Source organism: Dendrobates tinctorius, unplaced genomic scaffold (genome assembly GCF_039654945.1).
Source record: "Dendrobates tinctorius isolate UK_male_01 unplaced genomic scaffold, ASM3965494v1 ptg000143l, whole genome shotgun sequence".
Lineage (NCBI taxonomy): Eukaryota > Metazoa > Chordata > Amphibia > Anura > Dendrobatidae > Dendrobates > Dendrobates tinctorius.
In genome coordinates this window covers 19,109,786-19,136,147 of record NW_027361810.1, presented here as the reverse complement: position 1 = coordinate 19,136,147, position 26,362 = coordinate 19,109,786, and the positions used below count along the sequence as shown (strand labels likewise).

At 40.8% G+C, this 26,362-nt stretch overlaps 1 protein-coding gene across 1 annotated transcript in view; it reads left to right on the top strand.

Annotated features, from left to right (window-relative positions):
- The first annotated feature begins 3,941 nt into the window (after positions 1-3,941).
- The window catches only part of LRP1B (LDL receptor related protein 1B), a 1,871,059-nt gene continuing 1,848,638 nt past the window's right edge, over positions 3,942-26,362 (top strand). Inside the window, exon 1 of the mRNA XM_073545568.1 lies at positions 3,942-4,352. Within this exon, the coding sequence (XP_073401669.1) occupies positions 4,268-4,352 (85 nt within the window). The 5' untranslated portion in view covers positions 3,942-4,267. The remainder of the gene's footprint in view (positions 4,353-26,362) is intronic.

Here is a 26,362-nt window from a genome sequence, read left to right as displayed (position 1 = left end):
TGGGGACCAGGAGCCCGCTGAGTGTGTACCTACCGCCGCCTCACGCTGGGGACCAGGAGCCCGCTGAGTGTGTACCTACCGCCGCCTCACGCTGGGGACCAGGAGCCCGCTGAGTGTGTACCTACCGCCGCACGCTGGGGACCAGGAGGCAGCAGGACGCCGCCAGGAGATGCTGGGGATGCAGGCGCGCCCTCTGCTGGTGGAGGACTGGAACAGCAGGCACACATGTCCGCTGCTCCGGGGCTCGCTCCTCACCTCGGCGTCGCTGTGCTGATCGCTGTGAAGCTGTCTGTGTGACAGCTCACCAGCGATCACATAGCGACTTACCAGCGATCCTGACACGTTGATATCATTGTCGGGATCGCTGGTAAGTCGCTATGTGTGACTCCAGCTTTAGACTTAGTGGTAACTAAATAGTGTTTAACATAAAGGGATATTAGAAGGATAATACTGAAATGTATTACTGCCTTAATACCTAATGTATAAGAGTGAAATGATGTTCATTTTCTTTACCTGTATTTTTCTTTATGTGTGAATCAACACTGTAGAGCAGAGTTCTCTATTTTTTACTTTTCTTTCCTTAATTAACCCTTCCTTCCTTTCCTGTAAAATTTTGAAAATGTAATAAAAATAAAATAAAAAAATGCCTATAAAAATGCCATGGTGTTTTAAAGTATAGAAGACTAAAATTGAAAAATGTTGCATCAAATCTACACCAAAGGGCATAAAAAAGGGAAAAAAATGCAAAAAAAACAACAAGAAAAAGCACAATAATAAGAGATGGAATTGCTCATTACTGCATATTCTATTCTGGTAGGGAGAAATGCATAAAAAGTAGTGGAAAGGGAACGCAATTTTTGCATGTGGGAACATGGCTTCATGCTATCAATATGCCAGTGAACTGCAATTTATGCAATTTCCTAAATGTTTATTTCTCCATCCATCACCATATATAACAACCTAATATACATGAACCAGTCCATAGGAAAACACGATATACCTGCTGAAGCCTCTGAGTTTCCAAAGCCATGGACCCAAAATGACAATTCCATGGAAAAGAGGTAAGGGCCCTACTTTAACAAACCCTGATGGACCCTCCATCTGACTACTGTAATAATCTATAGTACAATACCTGTTTCTGGCTTTGCAATCATGCACTAACAATTAGACTGCAGAAATCTCATTAAACACCTAATTAAAGGTACAGAAACCCAAACATACCGTAATGAAAATTGAGCTTTGCAGTCATTATCTCGCCAGATCTGAATAATACAAAGACAAGAGCAAAAAAAAGGAAAAAAAAAAATAAATAAATAAAGCCCCCTCCAGCCCCATTGAACACCCACAAGCAATGGCACACAATAGGTTAGCAATCTGTCCATCATCCCAGGTAAACCCCATGACTTGTGAGAACGTCCTATTATGTAAAGTCACCCTGCGTTATGCTCAGCTAACATAAGGGGGCATCCTGTGTTCTCATACTGAGGGTCCCTATTCACTCCATTCATATTTACAGATGCTGAATCATCCATTATGTCCCTCCGCTCCTATCCCATAACCGTGATACTAATCCATCATTCAGTGATCTACCAGTAATATTAACCCCTCGTTCTGATCATCAACATTCGGCTTCTTCTGGTCCCTTTAAATGCACCCAAGCAACCATGCAGAAATGCAGATTCTGTAGGGCAAATTCATGAGCTTGTATCAGCTGAGTGTAGGGGGCTTGTTGTAAAATATTGGTTTTGTTTAATGTATCAGTTTCCAGTCTATGGATGTATCAAGCTCTGGATGTCTGTGGATGTATCAGTCTGTGGATGCATTAGACTAGGGATGCATCAGTCTGGGGAGATATAGTCTGGGGTTTGTATCAGATTAGCAATGTATCAGTGTGTGGATGTATCAGTCTGGGGAGGTATCAGTCTGGGGAGGTATCAGTCTGGGGAGGTATAAGTCTCTAGATGTATCAGTCTGGGGAAGTATCAGTCTGGCGAGGTATCAGTCTGGGGAGGTATCAGTCCGGGGAGGTGTCAGTCTGGGGAGGTATCAGTCTGGGGAGGTATCAGTCTGGGGAGGTATAAGTCTCTAGATGTATCAGTCTGGGGAAGTATCAGTCTGGGGAGGTATCAGTCTCTAGATGTATCAGTCTGGGGAGGTATCAGTGTCTAGATGTATCAGTCTGGGGACGTATCAGTGTCTAGATGTATCAGTCTGGGGAGGTATCAGTCCGGGGAGGTGTCAGTGTGTGGATGTATCAGTCTGGGGAGGTATCAGTCTGGGAAGGTATCAGTCTCTAGATGTATCAGTCTGGGGAAGTATCAGTCTGGGGAGGTATCAGTGTGGGGAGGCATCAGTCTGGGGAGGTATCAGTCAGGGGAGGTATCAGTCTCTAGATGTATCAGTCTGGGGAGGTATCAGTGTCTAGATGTATCAGTCTGGGGAGGTATCAGTGTCTAGATGTATCAGTCTGGGGAGGTATCAGTCTGGGGAGGTATCAGACCGGGGAGGTATCAGTGTGTGTATGTATCAGTCTGGGGAGGTATCAGTCTGGGGAGGTATCAGTCTCTAGATGTATCAGTCTGGGGAGGTATCAGTGTGAGGAGGTATCAGTCTGGGGAGGTATCAGTCTGGGGAGGTATCAGTCTCTAGATGTATCGGTCTGGGGAGGTATCAGTCTGGGGAGGTAGCAGTGTCTAGCTGTATCAGTCTGGGGAGGTTTCAGTCTCTAGAGGTGTCAGTCTGAGGAGGCATCAGTCTGGGGAGGTATCAATCTGGAGAGGTATCAGTGTGGGGAGGTATCAGTTTGGGATGGTATCAGTTTGGGGAGGTTTCAGTCTCTAGAGGTGTCAGTGTGGGGAGGTATCAGTGTGGGGAGGTATCATTTTCTAGATGTATCAGTCTGGGGAGGTATCAGTCTCTAGATGTATCAGTCTCTAGCTGTATCTGTCTGGGGGGTATCAGTCTGGGGAGGTATCAGTGTGGGGAGGTATCAGTCTGGGGAGGTATCAGTCTGGGGAGGGATCAGTGTGGGGAGGTATCAGTTTGGGAAGGTATCAGTTTGGGGAGGTTTCAGTCTCTAGAGGTGTCAGTGTGGGGAGGTATCAGTGTGGGGAGGTATCATTTTCTAGATGTATCAGTCTGGGGAGGTATCAGTCTCTAGATGTATCAGTCTCTAGCTGTATCTGTCTGGGGGTATCAGTCTGGGGAGGTATCAGTGTGGGGAGGTATCAGTCTGGGGAGGTATCAGTCTGGGGAGGGATCAGTGTGGGGAGGTATCAGTGTGGGGAGGTATCATTCTCTAGATGTATCAGTCTGGGGAGGTATCAGTCTCTAGCTATATCTGTCTGGGGGGTATCAGTCTGGGGAGGTATAGGTCTGCGAAGGTATCAGTTTGGGGTGGTTTCAGTCTCTAGAGGTGTCAGTCTGGGGAGGTATCAGTGTGGGGAGGTATCAGTGTGGGGAGGTATCAGTCTGGGGAGGTATCATTCTCTAGATGTATCAGTCTGGGGAGGTATCAGTCTCTAGCTATATCTGTCTGGGGGGTATCAGTCTGGGGAGGTATAGGTCTGCGAAGGTATCAGTTTGGGGTGGTTTCAGTCTCTAGAGGTGTCAGTCTGGGGAGGTATCAGTGTGGGGAGGGATCAGTGTGGGGAGGTATCAGTGTGGGGAGGTATCATTCTCTAGATGTATCAGTCTGGGGAGGTATCAGTCTCTAGCTATATCTGTCTGGGGGGTATCAGTCTGGGGAGGTATAGGTCTGCGAAGGTATCAGTTTGGGGTGGTTTCAGTCTCTAGAGGTGTCAGTCTGGGGAGGTATCAGTGTGGGGAGGTATCAGTGTGGGGAGGTATCAGTCTGGGGAGGTATCAGTCTGGGGAGGTATCAGTCTCTAGAGGTATCAGTCTCTAGCTGTATCTGTCTGGGAGGTTTCAGTCTCTAGAGGTGTCAGTCTGGGGAGGTATCAGTGTGGGGAGGTATCTGCTCCTGTCCCTCAGTAGTAGCTGTGATTTGTGTGGAGGGCAGGGGATGGCAGCTTTCTGTGATTAGTGGCTCCTGCTCTGCTGGCATCTCTCACTGCCCCTCTGTGTGATGTAAGATCAGGCGTATTCTGCATTGAGAAGTGAAGACACACAAGAAGCCTCCACACATCCCCACACCTCCAGTCCTGCTCGGAGCAGAGGGAAGGCAGGCTGGATCACTTGGCACAAGAATCTCCACACTGACAATTGTGAATTGCTGCTGACTTTGTGCAGTGAGGCAGCTGCCACCATGTCTCCCTTCCTCCTGGCATTATTGACCCTATCAGGATTATTACCTCTGGCCAAGGTGCTGCTGACACTGGGAGCTGAAGCAGGTAAGCACAAACCTTCATTTCTTCACATCAACTCGAGAACTTCTCATCCCTGAAGCTTTTCAGGACAGATCTTGAAGCTTGTGGATGTGTTGCCTGGTGCTACATTGTATGTGCTGGGGATTCAGCTGCTTTGCCAGGCAGTGAGCTGCAATGAGAAAGTACAGTATGTGTAGACATAAGAGGGCTCTGTGTGATGCTTCATGCTGCAGGAGACATCTCTGGCTCTATTATATGGATATACATTCAGCTTTTTAGGGGAAAATAATTGCAATCCCCAATATCTAGCATCATTGTGCAGTCACCTGCTTGTGTCTATGGATGTTCTTGCATCTCTGCTATCATAAGCTTCACATGTAGATGGTAGCAATGCTTAGTGGAAGGATTATTCTTCACCCATAGCAAGAAATGGAAGCTAAATAACAGTAGGAAATAAACTTCTTCTATTCTTGCCAGTAATTGTGTGGGATTAAAGGATAGGGGTTTTTTTTGGAGGGGTGGGAGGAGGTGAGTTATGTTTTCATCTATAGATCTACCAGGAAAACCAATGGAATCGATCTGTGTCAGCACTCCGGCCACAGACAGCCGGAGTCCCCTAATCACTGTGTCAGTCTGCAGGAAGTTTTTTGGTTGGGTCACCCTTGATCTATACTGGCTGCAGCCTAGTCCATGGAGGACAGCAGGCAGTGATTTCTTATCTAGCTGTCCAGTGCTGCCTAGAGGAAGTTCTTCTGGTTAACGCTGCGTCTGATGTGCACCTCAATGTCTTTTACCTTGCAGAAATGAGTCTTTAAGGGGGAATGCATGCGTGTCTAATGTGCCCATTAATGACATATGCTGCACCTTATGGCACAGCGCACGGTTTAGGACTCGAAGGTAGATATCCGCGTTTCACGCGTTGGGGTTTACGACTCCCATTTGGGAAAGATCGGGAACTCTGCAGTCAGCGGAACCGATCAGACAAGTCATCTTTAGACTAAACATCGCAGGTGTAAAGATGTGGAGCAATATATGTCATGGACAGACTAGAAATGCCATTTGGGGTCGCACATGGTGAGCAGATTTCAATGTATCAGATGCAGATTTGGTGTAAGAGGTGGGGAGATACATGGCCTGTGTCCTCCTCATTGGTGTTGACCATTCTCCATGATGGGTTCTTTTCTTTTCACCCTGCACCAGATGATTATTTGGGTATAATTATATTTGTGTCACTAAGGGTCCCGGCACGTTCTTGGTCCAAGTCTGCCGGAAGATTTGCAGAAGGAAGATGTGTTTCCAAGGTGATTGGTACAAATGTCTTGCTGAGGATCTTCTAGGTTCCTTTCTCCGCCATTTGGCCAAATGAGTTCATATCTTCTTGTTCGTTAAAGTCTATAAATATCACCCCGGAGAAGAAGGCATCATCTATTAGGAATTGACGCCTGTTTGCAGAAACTTTTGCCAGTCGTTTATTAGCTGATTAAGGACGATTGTGGTCGCGCTGTATTCAAGGGGGGTGGGGTGTGGAGGAGCGCAGGTGTGGTGCTTCGTCTCCATAATTTAATATAAGTGAAAGGTAAAAGCAGAACGAGTCTATTTTACCTCTACAACCCAGGGGGTTTTGGTTTAAGATTAATGAGTCCTTAGGAGTCATATGGCACTTTGAAAAATTTGCTCTTCAGAGTTGGCGTTTTCTTTCAGGGGTTGTGATCTTTGCATTGCAATTAGTTTGTGAACAGAATGTCAATGGAAATGTATTCAAAAGAGCCAGACATCTCAATACTTCCACATTGGGGATGAATGACCCTATGTTCTATCCTGGATCCTCTTCCCGCAGTCATGATGAGTCCTTTTTTTTAATATATAATATAGGTCCAATAATGATACCTGAATTTAATAAAGAATTTAATACATTGGGACATCATTTTCCATTTTTTTTTAAAGGACAAACATTGTTTTGCATAGATTTTAAATGTTATTTAATGGCTCAAAAGCAGCAACTAAAATGCCTGGATCTTGTGCTGATTTTTTTTCTCTATCACGTTTCTTAGTGCTGTGTGCATTGGAATAATAAGTGTCAATGTCAGGTTCCAGAAAGTCTATGGTACTATAATAAAGTCATCATATAAATATATATATATATATTGGGGCAGTAGTACAATCTAGCACTTTTTTTTCTCAATTCCTTTCATTTTCCCAGTCTAAGATTTCTAATTAATTACATAAGATATAAATAATGGCATTCATGATTATATTTTCCAAAATATTTTTCTAAGAACCTATAGAACCTATAGATATATATCACTATCCGGCATTAAATTATATTTTTGGTCTTTGGTTACGTTTAATAAGTGATAATTAATGATGTTTTCCAGCTCCCATCTTATTGCATATTATAGTGTATTATTGGTCATGTACTGGATTGAGTGCAGTTGCTGTTCTGATTCCCACCACCAGGGGGAGCTTATCTGATCTCATGACAGCAGGTTTACACTGGATGAATATATGAGAGGGAAGAGATAGAAAGTCTTAATGACAGGAGGCGATTTAACCCCGTCTGCTCCTTGCTGTGTTGTAGTTTTCACTGGCTGGCAGAGCAAATATTATTGAAGAGGCAATAAAAGCCACACCAAGACAGTAGTAATGTTAATTAGTGCATGAAATGAGGAAGGCGCCATCCTCCCAGCTGAGAGCGCGTCCTACTGCACCGATCGCCCCCATGTAAGATCTTTACTTCCAATGGTAAATTATATCCTAAGTGCATAATAAGGATCAATGAATAGGAAAGATGGAAAGGTGTACTGTGAAAAGACAGATTAGAAAGAAGAGACCTGCTGTTTAGGGGGGACAAGGACTCCAAACCATGTGTGAATTACTGCTGAGATAGGGGGGAAGACATGAGATAGATAGACAGATAGATAGATAGATAGATAGATAGATGATAGATAATAGATAGATAGATAATAGATAGATAATAGATAGATACATAGATAGATAGATAGATAGATAGATAGATAGATAGATAGATAGAAAGATGATAGATAGATAATAGATAGATACATAGATAGATAGATGATAGATAGATAATAGATAGATACATAGATAGATAGATAGATAGATAGATAGATACATGGATAGATAGATAGATGATAGATAGATAATAGACAGATATATGATAGATAAATAGATAGATAGATAGATAGATAGATAGATAATAGATATAGATAGATACATAGATAGATACATACATGGATAGATAGATAGATGATAGATAGATAGATAGATAGATAGATAGATAGATAATAGATAGATAGATATAGATAGATAACAGATAGATAGATAGATAGATAGATAGATAGATTATATACATATATATATATATATATGATAGATAGATAATAGATATAGATAGATACATAGATAGATAATAGATAGATAATAGATAGACAGATAGATACATAGATAGATAATAGATAGATAATAGATATATATATATGATAGATAGATAGATAGATAATAGATAGTGGATAGATAATAGATAGATAATAGATAGATATAGATAGATACATAGATAGATAATAGACAGAGATAGATAGATAGATAGATACAAGTAGATAGATAATAGATAGATATAGATAGATAACAGATAGATAGATATATGATAGATAGATATAAATAGATAATAGATAGAAAGATAGATAGATAGATAGATAGATAGATAATACATAAATAATAGATAAATATATAGATAATAGATAGATAGATAGATAGACCTTTTTGATAAAAAAAATTCATATATATATGTAGCAGAAACTAGATAATCGATCACATGATCCTGTATGTAAACCCTAGTAGCGCAGTATAGTGTAGGTCGGGTTGTCATCCTGTAGTGGTTATGGTCCCCATAGATCAGTAATCTCCATGTGATCAGATAACAGTCCCAGTTCTAGTGTTTTCTACCATTAAAATCCAATTAGTTGCAGTTCCACCTTTCACCATTTTATTGGCAAATATTTGACATTCGAAGCAATGCAACAGCGCCCCCAGCTCTAAAATTATTAATGTTTGAAATCCAGAAACTTTGGAAGTGTGGATCAGAATTATTAGATTGGGGGTTTGTCGGTAGAGAAGACATGTCTCAATCAATTATATACTTGCTGAAACGTGAATTTAATCAGGATTTTAGATATTTCTTTGCCCACTGTTTTTAGACCGTCATTATCCTGTTGGTCCTACTTACTGTGAATACAGCAGTATTCTAGCGCGGTGATCATCTGCAATATTCTAGTTAAGCCAATAGCAACTCGCTTAGAGAGTCCAGAAAGGGCTTTGTACCTTATGTAATTGGTAATAAGGTTCTTTACTTATAATAATTGATAGCTATGACATAGTCAAAGAGGCAGCAAAATTGCCAACATCTGTGTGTAATACCATAGTCATCCTGCTAGAGGGAGCTGTATATATTGCTTCCTGCATTCTGATGGAGGCACAGACAGTATTGTCTTCCTCTCTCACACAATAAATGACTGCTATTGTTCCCTCTAAATGATTAAGTCACAAATAATAAAAAAGTATTCTTTCCTCTTTAAATGATGTAGGCACAGATAGTACCACTTCACCTTCTTTCAAAGTAAATGGAGAAGGCAAACTTTACTTTCCTATTGCTCGGTGTAAATGATATAGGCACTTATAATTGTGCTCCCTGACTTTTTCTGCAAATGATGAACACACTGTTAATACTACTTCCTGCTTCCTTTGCACAGATAGTGCTGCTTCCTTGTCTTTCTCATACATAATGTTGGCACATTATTTTACCTGCGTCACCTGTAAACATTGTAATTTAGTCATACACAGTACTGCTTCTCTAATCCTCTGTAAATAATATAGGCACAAATAGTACTACTTCCTTGTCTTTCTCATACATAACGTTGGCTCATGTAGTAATTTTACCCTGATTTCCTGTAAACATTGTAGTTTAGGCATAGATAGTACTGATTTTCTAACTCTTTGTAAATAATATAGGCACAGATAGTACTGCTTCCTTGTCTTTCTCATGCATAATGTTGGCACATTATTTTACTTGCATCACCTGTAAACAGTGTAATTTAGTCATACACAGCAGTGTTTCTCTAATCCTCTGTAAATAATATAGGCACAGATAGTACTACTTCCTTGTCCTTCTCATACATAACATTGGCACCTGTAGTAATTTTACTCCGATTACCTGTAAACATTGTAATTTAGGCATAGATAGTACTGATTTTCTAACTCTTTGTAAATAATATAGGCACAGATAGTACTGCTTCCTTGTCTTTCTCATACATAATCTTGGCACATTATTTTACTTGCATCACCTGTAAACATTGTAATTTAGTCATACACAGTAGTGTTTCTCTAATCCTCTGTAAATAATATAGGCACAGATAGTACTGCTTCCTTGTCTTTCTCATTCATAACATTGGCACCTGTAGTAATTTTACCCCGATTTCCTGTAAACATTGTACTTTAGGCATAGATAGTACTGCTTTTCTAACGCTTTGTAAATAATATAGGCACAGGTAGTACTGCTCACTGTCTGTCCCATAAACACTAAAGGCACAGAAAGTACTGTATATGTATCTCTCCTAATAAATAATGTAGGTATGCTTAGTACTTTTCGCCTGTTACTTGTAAACATTGTACTGTAGGCAGAGAGATCACTGCTTATTGTGATCTCTCTGTAGATTATGAAGTTACAGGTGGTTCTGCCCTCTGTATTTCCCGGTAAACACCATAAGCACAGAAAGTACTAGTTTTGTATCTCACCCTGCAAATAGTGTAGGCACAGGTAGTACTCTCAACCTGTATCACTTGAAAACACCCTTCTATAGGCGCAGATAATGCTGCTTGTCTTTCTTTGAAGATTATGTAGGCACTGGCAGCACTGTCCCCCTGTATTCCCTGTACATACTGATGGCACAGATAATACTACTTTTCTTTCTCGCGCCCTGTAGATTATCTGCATTAGGCACAGACAGTACTGTCTCCCTGTCTCTGTACACACAGAGAGTATGTAATCCTTGTGATTATCTTGATCGTCTCTCAAGCACATCAGTGAAGGAGTTGTCTCATCCAAGTTAATATCTCCTAAAATTCACCTCCCTGAGAAATTGGATGGTCACCCGATCTCGGCTCCACGTGCAAACAGATAGAATTGCTGGGGGAAGCAACAATCTGCAAAATATTTAATAGCGACCTTTCACATAAACGTTCGTACTTCTAATATAATGATGGTTCAAGTCAGCCAATATGGGAGCCGCACATATAGAGCAGAACTCCCTTGAGGCTTATAGAGGGGGACCAAAATGTTGGACGTCTAAATATAATGCCCATATACCTAGGGAAGATTGGGGATTTTGCTATAAATAAAAAAGCATTAAGTTATAGGGGAGCACCTAGAGATTTTTTTTTAAGTGCATCTCAAAGACATAAACATTGATGACCTTTGGGGAACATCCACAGGATTCCCAAGTCCAGTGATTGCTGGAAGTACACAATGTAAGGAGCTGAGATATGATAGTACCATGTACTGTGTAGTGACCGTTCTCTGATACTGCAGCTCATCTTCTATTGAAGTGAATGGGAGTAGGGCTGCAGTACCCAGACTGACCACTACACAGTGTGTGATGCTCTGGTGTTCCAGCTCCGAACATTGTGGCCTTCCAGTCATTTTTATCGGCTGATTGGTGGAGTTTCCAGATGTCAGACACCCACCAATCTGGTATTGAAAAGAACTTCTTTAATTTCAGTAACTTCATGAGCTTCATATAACAGAGAACCTAGGTCAGATTGCCTGTGTGTAGCAGAAATCCTCAGTTGCTATGAGTGCCGTCCACCGGGTTGTGCTCTTATCAATTCGGCAATGACAACCATAGTGGTCTGCTACAGACTTCTGGTTGTCATGCCCACCCATCGGTGACCCGCTATCATGTGACAGGGTCACTGTTGGGCGGGATTAGTTATACGGTTCTGGCGTGATCACATTAATCGCCGCTGTCAGCAATTGACAGCGGCATTTAATGGTTTAACAGTCGCGGGTGGATCGTGATTCCACCGGCGGCTGTTAGGGGCATATGTCAACTGTTTAAGACAGCTGACATGTGCTGGGAAACGTGTGGGCTCTGCGCCGTGCCCACATCAAAGGTAGGGACACGACATGCACAGTACATGCATGTCATGAACTGGGTTAAATAAGTACAAAAAATGGGATAATGTGCCACACCTAAGGATGCATATAATAAACCCCTATACGTGTAACAACAATAAATACATGATCACAAGTATAATGTATGGAACATATTTACCCAAAAACCATATATTCATCCTTGGGTGTTGAACATTAACCCTTTTTTTCGTAGTTATTTAATATTTACTATTGACATAGATACTTGTGCTAATAATCTGACACCTCCGCATTTATGTTTTGTATTTCCCTGATATTTTTTAATATATAAGATATCATGTTATACATTTTTAATACTATGTATTAATAAAATAAATATTTTTTTTATTTCCTGGAAGTGTGATATATTATTTTTGTAGGAATAATAGGGCTTCCTATAATTTGGAAACAATAAGCTGGAGTTAATAGAGAATTTCTTACGAAAGCAGAAGGAAAATCTTGGGAGCAATAAAAGGTCTTTAAAATCTTAAATATCCCGACCTTTTAATTGGCTATTGCGTGTAATTGTCCCATCGCCTATAGTTTAAGTACATCGCTTTATTCTATGTCTTTTATTAAATGCCCCCATTGTGGTTCTTCTCTTTTTCTCTTGGTTATGTGCAATACCCTGAACTCATTTGCAGAAAAGTGAATGTTGTATCACCAAAAGACAGACTTCCACAATTAAAACTAATACACTAACAACTTATAATTTGCTAGCAGCGCCTCTCGCACAATGCATAGGCCGTTTGCTCTACAAATTACCATATTTGATATATCTGACCTTAAATAGACCATCTGCCTGCGCGAGCCGAGCGCGCTGAATTACTGTACTTAGTCTAAACGCTTCCAAGGATTTCAGCAGCAGGATCACTTCCAAATGTAACAAAGGAACATGTTGTGTAACACTTAAGCTTTTATTGTACTGTCTGCAAATTACACGGGGTCTGCTAATTGCTCAACATGTTTGCAAATTTTAGACAAACGCTCATTCAGGTAAAATTAATACAAATTAGCGCTAATTAAATCGTTATTGACAGGTTTAATGAAATTTTGGATGTAGTGATAGCGTTTAGTCCCCACCTAAAAAACCTGCTCAGGAACAATGGCAATAATTAAAAAGATATTTGCTAAATATTAAAACTTGAGAGTTGATACCTTTTAATGGCCAACTGAAACAATAGAAGGACGTTTTCAAGGCTACTCGGGCCTCTTCATCAGGCTGTTTGCTGCGGTGATAGAAGTGTGGATTTCCTTCTCTGAGACTGTTGTGGTCATAGATGTATACTGAATTTCAGGTGACCTAAACTTAAATGGTATTTTTAGATAGTTTGATGTCATTTGGTAGATAACATGATAAATAGTCAATATGCAAACAACTTAAGTTAAAAATTATGATTTCTTCCCCCCCCCCCCCCAAATATCATCCTGCATTGCTGGCAACTGCGCGTCTCTATTCTCGGTAACTTGTCATCTACTGCCTGTTGTCAAGAGTAATCTGTATCTAGTAGTAGACAAGCAGAAACTGATTACAGGAAGTGGGGGCAGGTCTTAGTCTTTCTGCAGGAAATGGGGTCAGGTATTTGTAAAGAAAAAAGACAGACCAGCTCACCCTGGCTTTCAAGCGTCCCTGGAAGCACAGAACTGCAAGGGACTGCTTGTTATCTGAGAAAAAATGTACACAGAAACCAGAGTTACAAAAAAGGAAGGCGTATTTGCCGAAACGTGCTTTGGGACTGACACCATCACCCACGGGAGGTAACACCTGTTTGCACCTGTTTTGTTTCTTTGTGAACCTAGCTATATGCTGACTATATAGTTATACCATGTTGTTATGGTTTTTTATTTATGAATATGTGCAACCTCTCTATGGTTTCTTGTAGGTTGTGGTGCCACTTTGTGGTTTCCCACTTTTTTAAGTCTTGTCATTTTTTAACATTTTCTATATGTGTTTATCTAAATAAAGTTTACATGTTCCTTTTTCGTAACTCTGGTTTCTGTGTACATTTTTTCTCGGATAATGTCATATTGTACGAAACCGTTTAATATGTCCATAACTGCATTTGGCACTATAAGACTTGACTTTCCGATGTGTTTGAAGTGCCTTAAATTTATGATTACAACCTATCTAAGGGACTGCTTGTGTAGATGAAAAAACGAGATGTTCCAGCTTCAGAACTTGCAAAAATTTATTGAATTAAAAAAGTGGTTCCATCCTGAGTGTAGACACTTCTACGCGTTTTGAACATCCATTGCAGTTTTTATCATTCTTTGTTAAAGAACACAATGGATGTTCGAAACGCGTAGCTGTGTTTACACTCATGATGGAACCACTTTTTTAATTCAATAAATTTTTGCAAGTTCCTGAAGCTGGGACATCTCCTTTTTTTGTTTGGTCTTTGTCTTTCTACAGGAAGTAGGGGCGGTTTTTGTCTTTCTACAGGAAATGGATGCATGTTTTTGTCTTTCTACAGGAATTTGAGGAGTTTTTTGTTTCTCTACAGGAAGTGGGAAAGGTCTTTGTCTTTCTAAAGGGAGTGGAGGAGGATCTCTATCTCTACACAGGAAGTGGGGGCAGGTCTTTGTTTCTCTACAGGAAGAGGGGGCTGGTCTTTGTCTCTCTACAGGAAGTGGGGGCAGGTTTTTGTCTCTCTACAGGAAGTGGGGGCGGGTCTTTGTCTCTCTACAGGAAGTGGGGGTGGTTCTTTGTCTTTCTACAGGGAGAGGTAGAAGATCTTTGTCTCTGCATGAAAGTGGGGGAGAGTTTTTGTCTTAGTAAAGTAAGTTGGGGCAGGTCTTGTTTCTCTTCAGGAAGTGGGGTCAGGTCTTTTTCTTTCTACAAGAACTGGAATGGATCTTTGTTTTTCTACAAAATGTTGAGGCTGGTTTTTGTTTGTTTACACAATGTGGTGGTAGGTCTTTGTTTCTTCACAGGATGTAGAGGAATTTGTCATTTTTCTACAGGAAGTGGAGGTGGATCTATATCTTTCTACCGGAAATGGTGGAGGGTCTTTGTCTCTGCGGGAAGAGCAGACAGGTCTTTGTCCACTTTTGCTCTCATGTCTGTCACACTGAGTACAGGCATAACGGAGATGAGAATTTAAGTATAAAGGGAACCTGTCATGTCCCCAAATGCTAATAACCTAAAGATATGGTGATAATCTGCAGGTCAATAATGTTCTGAAGCGGCCCAGCCAACAGACTGAAGCTATTACTATTGGGAAATTAGCTTTGTGTCTCACGGCAGCCTCTGGCTTTCAGTCATACAGGCATGGCGATGTGGCTTCAGTCATCACTTAGTATACAGTGAGATTTTTTTCGGTGATGACTTATTGCAGCCAAAATAAAAGGTAGTTCCATCACTTATAGTGTTCAGACAATAAGTTTTATAAATGTATTAAGTCATTATAACAATCAAATCAATGGCACTAGTGGTGTTCGTAAACTGGAATCTATTTTCTTCCCAAACACCAATAAAATAATAATATACCTCTCTACTTTTTGCTCATAGAACCTATAATGCTGGCAGAATGATGATGAACAGTCCACTCAAAGAGAGTGATTGGCAAGTTACAGACCTTGAGAATGAGATGTGCTCCAGAGGCAGTTTTCACTTGTCTTTGGGGATGAGGGGAGCAAGACCACATTGTTGTGCAGGTTTTGTGTAAAAGGATTGGTTCAATTTCTTCAACCTTTTGTTTTCTAACAAAAATTAACATTTATGCTCACCTTGTGATGTCATGTTATCTCAAACGTATGGATATATTTTTATATTGTTAAAACCAAAATTTCTGTAATAAAGAGCAGTAAGTCGTCTGCATGAACATGGAGCGACACAATTATGGGTAAAAGTTGGGAGGAGGAAGGGGAACATGTACCGCGTAGAGTCATAAAATCACAGAGCTTCGTAAACTCCTCGGCCCCCTCTTGTGGTGACTGCCAGTATTGTATTATTTAACTTTTTATGTACATAATTTGGAGAAAGCTCTAATCTGCATAATGATGCTCAGAAAGAAATCACCATACATAGTTAAGCCTACAGTAATTAAAATAGTTAAATAAAACAGTGGTTGAAATGCATTGCAAGGAAGTGGCTGGGCATGTGTATACCTATTCCCCCTCTATATCACACAGCTGCTCTGATATATACAGTGTATGTACAATGTGTTTCATGTAGAAGGCAGCTAGATATGAGCAAATCAGTAAAAATGTGTTCAACTAGCATTTCGCCAATGGCCAAGTTTTCAATTACAGAGCTGTGTTTTCACCCCATATAAGACAACAGAAGATGAAATAGGGTCCAGAACAAAAGCATTTCTGAGCCTTCCAGTATGTGTAAGCATTAGATAGCACTGTCATAATGTTTGACCCTGACCTACGCTGGAATTGATATTATCAGACATATGGTAGCTGCAGAAATTACACAAGAGAAACTGATTTTGTGCGCCGTTCTGTAAGATCCACAACTTAATTAAGCCTTATGGGAGGTGTTGCAAAAGGGAACTTCTATCAGGGGAACAATAAAAGGAAAAAAAAGGCTCTGGAGTTCCCATAAATGAAAGTTTTGGACTATTAATCAAGTGAAATCTGCTGTGTGAAGGTTGGAGTCAAAGCATGTCTCAGATACAAAGTAGACATTGCGTCCTGTGTGTACGGTGGGTGGCAATATAAATAACGTGCACACCGAGAATGCAGACTGAATTGTTTTGTATTGTAGTTTAATCGTTTTTCTTATAAAAACTGCCTAAGGCTGGTTTCACACTTGCGTTTTTTTGCACTGGATTTTAGCGCTAAAAAACGCATGCGTTTTTTTTTCCTATATTTTGCATGGGATGCACTTATGTGCGCATACACATGCGTTTGTATGCGTTTTTCCGCACATGCGTTTTTTTGCGGTATGCGCTCGGGTGCACAAAATGCAACCTGTTGCATTTTTTGGGCATCCGACTTGCCTCAAAAAAACGCATGCTCGCGCAATGCATTTTTTTACAGCAAGACACCCATTATAAGTCTATGGGTGCGCATATGTGCGCATTGGCATGCTTATGTATGCGTTTTTTTGCTCATGCGTTTTTTTTTACCATTAGTTAGACAATGGAATTTAGGGGTTTGGGTTAGAGTTAGGGTTAGTTAAGGGGGTTAGGGTTAGGGTTAGCTAGGGTTTAGGGTAAGGGTTAGGGTTTGGGTTAGGGTTAGTAGGGTTTGGTTAAGGGTTAGGGTTAGGGTTAGTATGGTTTGGTTAAGGGTTAGAGTTAGGGTTAGTATGGTTTGGTTAAGGGTTAGGGTTAGGGTCAGGGTCAGGGTTAGGGTTAGGGTTAGGGTAAGGGTTAGGGTTAGGGTCAGGGTTAGGGTTAGGGTTAGGATCAGGGTATGGTTTGGTTAAGGGTTAGGGTTAGGGTTAGGGTCAGGGTTAGGGTCAGGGTTAGGGTTAGGGTTAGGGTTAATAAAGTCATGGTTTGGGTTAGTGTGAGGGGCCACCTAATGTTGGAAAAAAAAGCAAACGCGGTAAAAATGCACTAAAAATGCATACAAACGCATAAAAACACTGCGTTTTTTTCATGCATGCTCATAAAAATGCTTGAAAAAAGCGCAGCATTTGTATGCGTTTGTATGCGTTTTTTCAATGCGTTTTTTTGCGGGAAAAACGCGCTGCAAAAAAAAGCAAGTGTGAAAGTAGCCTAAAAATGTCAAAGCAGACATTATATCTTATAAAAAACATACTTTATTGTTTAGCTACTGTATTTAACAACACTGATAACGGAAGATGTTGAAATGAAAAATGCATCCTTAAAGCACCACTCCAGTATTTTTTTTCCAGCGAAGGAGTGGCGCTTTTAATGTAAGCCCCCTGCCCCCATTCATACCAGCCAGTGCCTTCATACTTTTCCAGCATCGCTCCCGTCAGTCTCCTGCGAAAAGTGACCTGTCAGCAGCTGGCAGGCATACTTGTAAAAAGTCGAATTCTTTAAAGATACAGCATTGTATAGTGTGACGCGTCATCCTTCTTTAAAGAGCAGTGTATGGACACAGAATTATACAATGTATCCAGTAAAATGGCACATTGATAATATGATGACAGTAAATTGTAGGAATCTTGAAATGTAGATCAGACAATGTTTTAATATTTTACCTACATGTGTAAAATTAGTTTCCTGTCTAAATCTCAGTATTGTTCCGATTCATATATCAGTAATGAATAACGGTTATTTTCTTGTCATTTGTAAAAACTACGAAGTAAGGCCGGTTTCACATTAGCGCTTTTTCAGCGCGCGCACGGCCGGGGGTAGCTCCGCCCCCGAGCCGGCTCTCTGCCCGGCGTGCCCGCCCCTTGCTTGTAGCGCCGCCTACTAGCGGACAGCGGCGCCTGCGATCGGCGCACCCTATCTTTAGCATAGGGTGCGCAGATCGTGCGCAGGCCGTGCGCTAGTTGCGCTTTGACCTGCGCTGCGCACTTTTGACGGTGCGCCGTGCGCGCCAAAATCAAACTTTTCGGATTTTGGCGCGCACGGCGCACCGTCAAAAGTGCGCAGCACAGGTCAAAGCGCAACTAGCGCACGGCCTGCGCACGATCTGCGCACCCTATGCTAAAGATAGGGTGCGCCGATCGCAGGCGCCGCTGTCCGCTAGTAGGCGGCGCTACAAGCAAGGGGCGGGCACGCCGGGCAGAGAGCCGGCTCGGGGGCGGAGCTACCCCCGGCCGTGCGCGCGCTGAAAAAGCGCTAATGTGAAACCGGCCTAAATCCAAAAGATTGTATTGAAATATATCTTACAGATAACATTTCTAAGAATGAAGCTGCAGGAAGCATTATATGATCTCCAGTGACTACAAATGAGTACATTTATTTGCCCTAAGGCTACCAGAGATGAATGGATCCAGATCCCTGATATTCCTGATGGTTTTTTAGCCAAATCACAGAATACAAATAGCAAAACAATTCATCAATTTATTCATATCGAAAACAATTGCCACAATAGGCAAGTGGACCTTATGAAGAGGGGGCGGCTTGAATTCAAGAAGGAATGTAGGGAAAGTAACGCACCAAAAAGTGTCTCTCGCTATGGAGGACCCAATGTCCTGTATTTGAGAGGGAAAGTAGGGAAAGTAGCGAACCAAAAGTGTCTCTCGCTATGGAGGACCCGATGTCCTGTATTTGAGTTCGAAAGTAGGGAAAGTAGCGAACCAAAAGTGTCTCTCGCTATGGAAGACCCGATGTCCTGTATTTGAGAGGGAAAGTAGGGAAAGTAGCGAACCAAAAGTGTCTCTCGCTATGGAGGACCCGATGTCCTGTATTTGAGAGGGAAAGTAGGGAAAGTAGCGAACCAAAAGTGTCTCTCGCTATGGAAGACCCGATGTCCTGTATTTGAGAGGGAAAGTAGGGAAAGTAGTGAACCAAAAGTGTCTCTCTCTATGGAGGACCCGATGTCCTGTATTTGAGAGGGAAAGTAAGCAAAGTAGCGAACCAAAAGTGTCTTTCGCTATGGAAGACCCGATGTCCTGTATTTGAGAGGGAAAGTAGGGAAAGTAGCGAACCAAAAGTGTCTCTCGCTATGGAGGACCCGATGTCCTGTATTTGAGAGGGAAAGTAAGCAAAGTAGCGAACCAAAAGTGTCTCTCGCTATGGAGGACCCGGTGTCCTGCATTCGAGAGGGAAAGTAAGCAAAGTAGCGAACCAAAAGTGTCTCTCGCTATGGAGGACCCGGTGTCCTGCATTTGAGAGGGAAAGAAGGGAAAGTAGCAAACCTGTCGTCCTACATTCGAGATGAAAAGTAGTGATTGAACCAAAAGTGTCTCTCACTGTATAGTTCAATGTGCATTCTGTGCATATATGGGTGTGACCGCCCTTTTTCTGAGTTGGCAAATCCATCCTGTCTGGCCTATGCTTTACTGGTGGTTCAGTCACTCGGTCCTTGTTCACATTTACGTCACTTAACATGTGGAAAGGTTTTAAAAACAAGAGTTAGGACTGTCCCACAAGAGTTGCCTTGACGTGGTGGGATGGCTTTTACATTCCTTTGATCAAAATTATGTTTACTAAATATCCTTATTATTATTACTATCTTCATGCAATTTTTGCAATTTATTTTTTACTTTTTTATTTTAGGATATTTGTTTTTGTTTTTCTCTGTGTAAAGGTCATGTGTTTAGATGCATTTACATTTTGCATACACATTAATTTACTTTTTCAGCTCATAAGGAATTAAGTAGTAACACATGTAAAAATATAGGGGGCTTAGCTGACATATTTTTTATAATAAAGGCATAAAAGCCATCCCGCCGCGATAAGGTGTATCGGTCAGGATGGTCCCTAACTCTAGTATCTCACCTCGCTATGTTTCAGCAAGCCTCAAAATAAATGGGAGCAGAGCAGGATCTGTGCCTGACTGTGTGTAACTCCTCCCTGTAGTAAGCTGAGTAGACAAAGGTTCACATCCATGTTAAATAGGACCGCCTACTGGACTCCTAAGCCTACAAAGAATGTGGATTTATATAAAAATAAGCAATCTCTTTGTTGTCTCATCTCCTCCTTCTCAATAACATGCTGCCGTTAGCTACGGCTGGATTCACAACATGAGAGACTAACCACCATTTTTTTCAAAATATATCAATAGTATAAACGAGAAGAAACTTTGTAATATATTTTATTGGAGAGGTCTGCTTCTTTCTCCTCCCGAACGGATTTTTCACTCTCAATTCATTAATGAAATCTATATTTCCCATTACGGAGATGGGAGATGGTGGTTGGTGCTCATAAAATTCTATGCAGAGGGGAGGAGGAAAAAGAAACTAGAGGCAGATACAGACATTCTGCTGCAAGTTCTCCTGAAACTATAGTTACACTTTAAAGGGATTTTCTGAGACTTTTATTATTTTTGATATGGGGCTAAGAACAAACAGATAGGTAGTTGCTATCTACCTGCCAATTCTGACTGGCACCGATCTCTGCTGGCTCAGAGTGGTCACTGACCGCTATTGCCAGTGATTCAGCAGCTTCCACCAATGTCACATTGACAGAGCTTTGTCTTCTCAACCATCTGTGCTGACGTCATCCTGTTTGATAGCCGACTTCCTGCTGCCTAGCTGCGGGGAGCCAGCGGTCAGTCAGCATTAGGTCTGCTGTAATGCCCCATCGGCAGAGCAGCCCAGAAAAGGAAGAGCTGCTCTGTTGACGAGTGGTGAATTGAAGCAGGGCAATCAATGGCTGAGTTGGCAGAGATCGTCCCCGTGCGGAACAGGCAGGTAGTTGCTGAAATTTTTAACCCCATACATAAAAATAATACAAGTTTCAGATAATCCCTTTACGTCTCAGATTTCCTGAATGAAAACAGCTGGTTGTTGCAAGTATTGATCCACATTGATGAGTTGATGGTCTTTTTGATTTAAAGTGGTATTCTAATCTACAAAAGTAATAATTATCTGATCAGTGAGGATCTCACCGCCGGGGTTTCCACTGATCATCCTAATTCAGGGCTTGAGTCTTTTCCTTGTTCAAGGGGACAGAAGAAGTTGGGCTAGCACTTTGCCGCTCCATTCTTTGTCTACGGGACCTGTGGGCAGTTGGCCATCGTTATCTGTGCCGTAGACATCGAATATCTGCACACTGCCAATCCATTCAACTCTTCGGGCAGCAGGATGGCTCAATGGTTAGCACTGTACGGTGGCTCAATGGTTAGCACTGTTGCTTTGAAGCGCTGGGATCCTGGGATGAAATCCCACCAAGGACAACATCCACAAGGAGTTTGTATGTTCTCCCCGTGTTTTTGTTGCTTCTACAGTAATTGACCCTCCATCTCCATTCTTACAAGAAGTAACCATTTCCACTCCAACGCTATAACTATAATCTGTATACACGTGCAATACAGACACGGTGGCGGTGAGTGGCAGCTGACTGAAGGCGGAGGTCGCCTCCCGGTAATTTGATGAGAACATGTAAATGTTGTTTATTTAATCTCTGTTGTAGATGAAATTATAATGAGATGTAAAATTTGTAGCTGACAAGATTCACCAAAGTGCGATGATTTATGATGTTCTGAAATATGGGTTATAAATATATGGGGCTCGCTAAGGAATATTCTGTATTCCCAGAGATTAATTTTATACCAGAAGGTAATAAGGTCAAAGCGTTATAATGGTCCCTGTCATTCAAAGAGAGCAGCTCCCCAGCCTGCCGGTAATGTCACCTACAAATATATCTCCTGTACGTTATATCAAGGAGGAGAATGACCAAAGGGTTCACGGCTGGAAGAGGTAAAAAACCGTATGGCAAAACTAGGTGTATAATGGATACAGAGATTGTAATAGGGCTGTGACCAAAAGCCAAGATCACATCATCACTGAACGTCTGAGTATCCGGTAATATAAACATGGAAATACTCGCCTGGGCGCACTCGTGTGCAAAATGTCATTGGTGCAAAACACCTCTGCGTCAGCCTCATCCATTCCAGGAAAAACTAACTAGAGAAGGAGAAAAATCTATAGTACCGCGTAAGGTAGGATATGCCCAAACAGCTGGGCATTAGGATGGTGTCCAATGATTCACAGTGTAAATGATCTATCTATCGATCTATCTATCTATCTATCTATCTATCTATCTATCTATCTATCTATCTATCTATCTATCTATCTTGTGTCTATTTATCCATTAACCATTTATCTATTATCTATTTATCTATCTATTATCTATGTATCTATCTATCTACCTATCTATCATGTATCTATCTATCTATTATCCATTTATCTATTATCTATGTATCTATCTATTATCTATCTATTATCTATGTATCTATCTATCTATTATCCATGTATCTATTATCTATTTATCTATCTATTATCTATCTATCTATCTATCTATCTATCTATCTATCTATCTATCTATCATATATGTATATAATAAACACCAAGTTCTTATGTTTCAGGCAGATCTTTTCTCTGGGATTTCAATAGAGAAGACCTGTGAGATAAATAGATAGACATCTGTCTGGAATGATTTAGTGAATCCTGCTTGAGCAGGGGGTTGGACACGATGACTCAAGAGGTCCCTTCCAACTCTACATTCTATGATTCTAGATAGATAGATAATAGATAGATTGATAATAGATATATATATGATAGATAGATAATAGATAGATAGATAGATAGATAGATAGATGATAAATAGATACATAAACAGATGAAAGGTAGATAGATAGATAGATAGATAGATGATAAATACATAGATAATAGATAGATACATGATAGATATAAAATAGATAGATAGATAATAGATAGATAGATGATAGATAATAGATAGATAGATAGATAGATAGATGATATATAATAGATAGATGATAGATAGATGATAGATAGATAGATAGATAATAGATAAATGATAGATAATAGATAGATGATAGATAGATGATAGATATATGATAGATAGATAATAGATGATAGATAGATAGATGATAGATAATAGATAGATAGATAGATGATAGATAGATAATAGATAGATAGATAGATAGATAGATGATATATAATAGATAGATGATAGATAGATGATAGATAGATAGATAGATAGATAATAGATAAATGATATATAATAGATAGATGATAGATAGATGATAGATATATGATAGATAGATAATAGATGATAGATAGATGATAGATAATAGATAGATAGATAAGAGATAGATAATTCTATGTTACTGTGTATCACTTCTATGTTCTATGTATTATTAACATTATTCAGCTAATGATGTTGTCAAAAACTAGGATAAAGGAAACCAGACAAGCTTCTAGGGTGTTGTGCAGTTGTGATAAATTGATTTTATTTTTTGATTTAAATTTTAACATTTCTTTTCCTTTTTTAGTATTTTGCATCATGCACTTCCATTAGCGCACCCTGCCCTCCTAGGCGGCTGATTCACCTCATATATTAAGCATTTTCTATCTATTAAATACCCACTTGGGGTCACACAAATAGTCAGTAAATTGTGACTAAATGGAGCCATATCTCTTCTTCATAACAGCCGAAGATAAATTAGAAAAAGATGCGCTTGCAGTCATTTTGCAGTGTCCTTGCGAGACTGCGGCCAAGTTCGTGCAAGTTTAAAATTGGAACCAAAAAGAATTAATCAGAAATGATGAAATTAATTTTATTAAGATCATTTACAACTGCGGGGCTCTTCCCAGTTGCACTGGTCAGGATTCTTTCAGAAGTTGGTGGAGGTGAAAGGTTAATGGCTAATTTACTGAGCTAGGCAATTTTGTTTCATTTTTCATTTGCAATTATCTCTTCTACTTTTAAAATCCGAGTTTAATTCCAACACCCTCCCGTCCTCGTGTATTACATCTGTCAGTTAAAACCGCTTAATTAGAAATACAATGACATTGCCATAAGTTTTGATGTATTCAGATCATTTGTTGGACGCTCCGGAGAGATCAGTCCCGGAGGACGATCCAATTCCACACATTTACGGCATTAACATTATAAGCGCTACTTATTATTAAAGGCAATTGGAGCTTACTTAGAGGTTAACCAGAATATTTTGCTAATTTAGAGAGCCGGCGGTTCCATTTCGAGACTATTTTAATATATTGATTTACTTTGAGTCACTCACTGACAGTGATTCAACGCTCTCTGGAGGCTTACACAGCAAGTAAAAGTGCAGTATGACTTTAATGTGTATCAAAGACGATGGATTAGAGGATTGCGGAAATATGTAAAAATACTACAGCGTGTTCATAGTGATTTTACCTTAAAGGGAACCTGTTGTGTCTACAAACACTATTAACCTGCAGATATAGGGTTAAAATGTAGGTTATAGCATCACAATGCTGTCCATCTTCCATACTGAAAGTGCAGCTACCTGGAGAAAATGATCTTTATTCCTCCCAGCAGCCGCCGGCTTTCAGTCATAGAGGTGTGCACAGAGAGGTTTCAGTCATCACTCAGCACACGGTGACCGTGTTAGCACTTTGATTGCAACTGTGCAGAGCAAGCTGTCAATCAAAGTTCCAGGACATTCTTTTAGCCATCGTTCACTGCGTATTGAGCTATGACTGTAGCTGTGCCGTCACGTTTCTATGACTTAAAGCTGACACCTGGTACTCCAACTGATAAGCTCTTATTATTGTTATTAGCTCTAATATACAAAGCCAAAATACATCTCCATTCATGATCTAGCAGCTGTTCAGAGGTACTACAGATCACATTCATTTCAATGAGAGTTTGAGCTGCAGTATCTGATAATGGCCTCTACACGGTGTATCGAGCTGTAGTGTTTTGGCTCTGTAATCTGTGCATTTCTCGTGGCTGTGGGACCTAGTAACAGCTGATTCATTGGATAGCTGGCTTTTGGCCTCCAATTTGTGATACTGATGGACTAATCTCAATATCGGTCATCACTATCCTAGACCCCCTTCACACATCCGAATAATACCAGTATCGGAAAAAATGGTGTCGGTGTTACAGGCTTTTTGGGTAAGTGTGCCATCCATTTTTATCTGGTATAGATTAAGAAATATCAAACTCAAAGCATCTCCTATACTTTGCAATGTTAAAGGGAACCTGTCATTACTTTTTTCATGTCTGAACTACGACTCAAACCTTTATTACCACTTGTGCTGCATTAGATAAAGGGGTATATAACCCCTTGACTCTCCCTGTGTTCCCCAGAAAAACCTTTTCAAATATTAACGCGCTTTATGTAAATCCTGCCGGTCCGGTACTATAGGCTCCCTTATTGAGGTAGCTATCCCTCCACCTGGCTTCTGATTGCCATCGTCCTGCTCTGATTGACGTGGATGACGCCTCCTGCATCATCCACATAGCTGGTCGAAACCTCGCACCTGCACGGAGACATCATCAGTTCTTGCCTGCGCACTTTGCTCTACTGAGCATGTGCCCTTATGTTTTAGGTTCTGCCAACAGTAGGGCACATATGCCTTTATGTTTTAGACTCTGCCCACAGCAGGGCACATACACCCTTATGTTTTAAGCTCTGCTCACAGTAGGGCGCATACACCTTTATGTTTTAGGCTCTGCCCGCAGTAGGGAACATGCGCCCTTATGTTTTAGGCTCTGTCTGTAACAGCAGAATTTGCATAGAACATGGGAGAGTTTTAAAAAGTTTTTGGGGGTGTGTACAGGGACAGTCAGGGGGTCATATACCCCTTTTGTGGAATCCAGCACAGGTGATGATTAAGGTGCTAGTCTTAGTCCAGAAATGAAAGAACCGTTGACAGGTTCCCTTTAATCACGTTCAGCACGAATGGCGTCCATGTTCTGTACATGTTTTACATGAACCCATAGACTTGTATTGGCCCTAGTCATCCATCCTGCTGATAAAAAGGCTGACATGTGTGCAGCACCGTAGATTACAATAGTTACGTGTGATATCTGTGGAAAAAAAATGGATGCCACGCGTACATGATACACTGACATGTGCAGGAGGTCTTAGCAAGGAAAACCGCTTTTGTTATGAATAGCAAGGGGTTCATTTTAAGCACTCAAAAGCCATTAAAGTTCATGGGCTCTGTAGTGAACACTGTCGCCTTGCAATATTGTTGTCTAAGGCTACTTTCACACTAGCGTTTTTTGCGCTGCGCTGCGTGCGCAGTCCAAACGCATACAAAAAAACGCATCAAGCATTTTGCATGCATTTGCTTATTTTATGTGCATGCATTTTAACCAGTTTGTAGCCATATTGACTAGAGTTGAGCGAAACGGGTCGAAAAAATTCAAAAGTCGACGACTTTTGGCAAAGTCGGGTTTCATGAAACGAAACCCGACCCTAGGATGAGGTCGGCCATGAGGTCGGCGACTTACGCGCCAAAGTCGCGTTTCAAAAGTTTGTT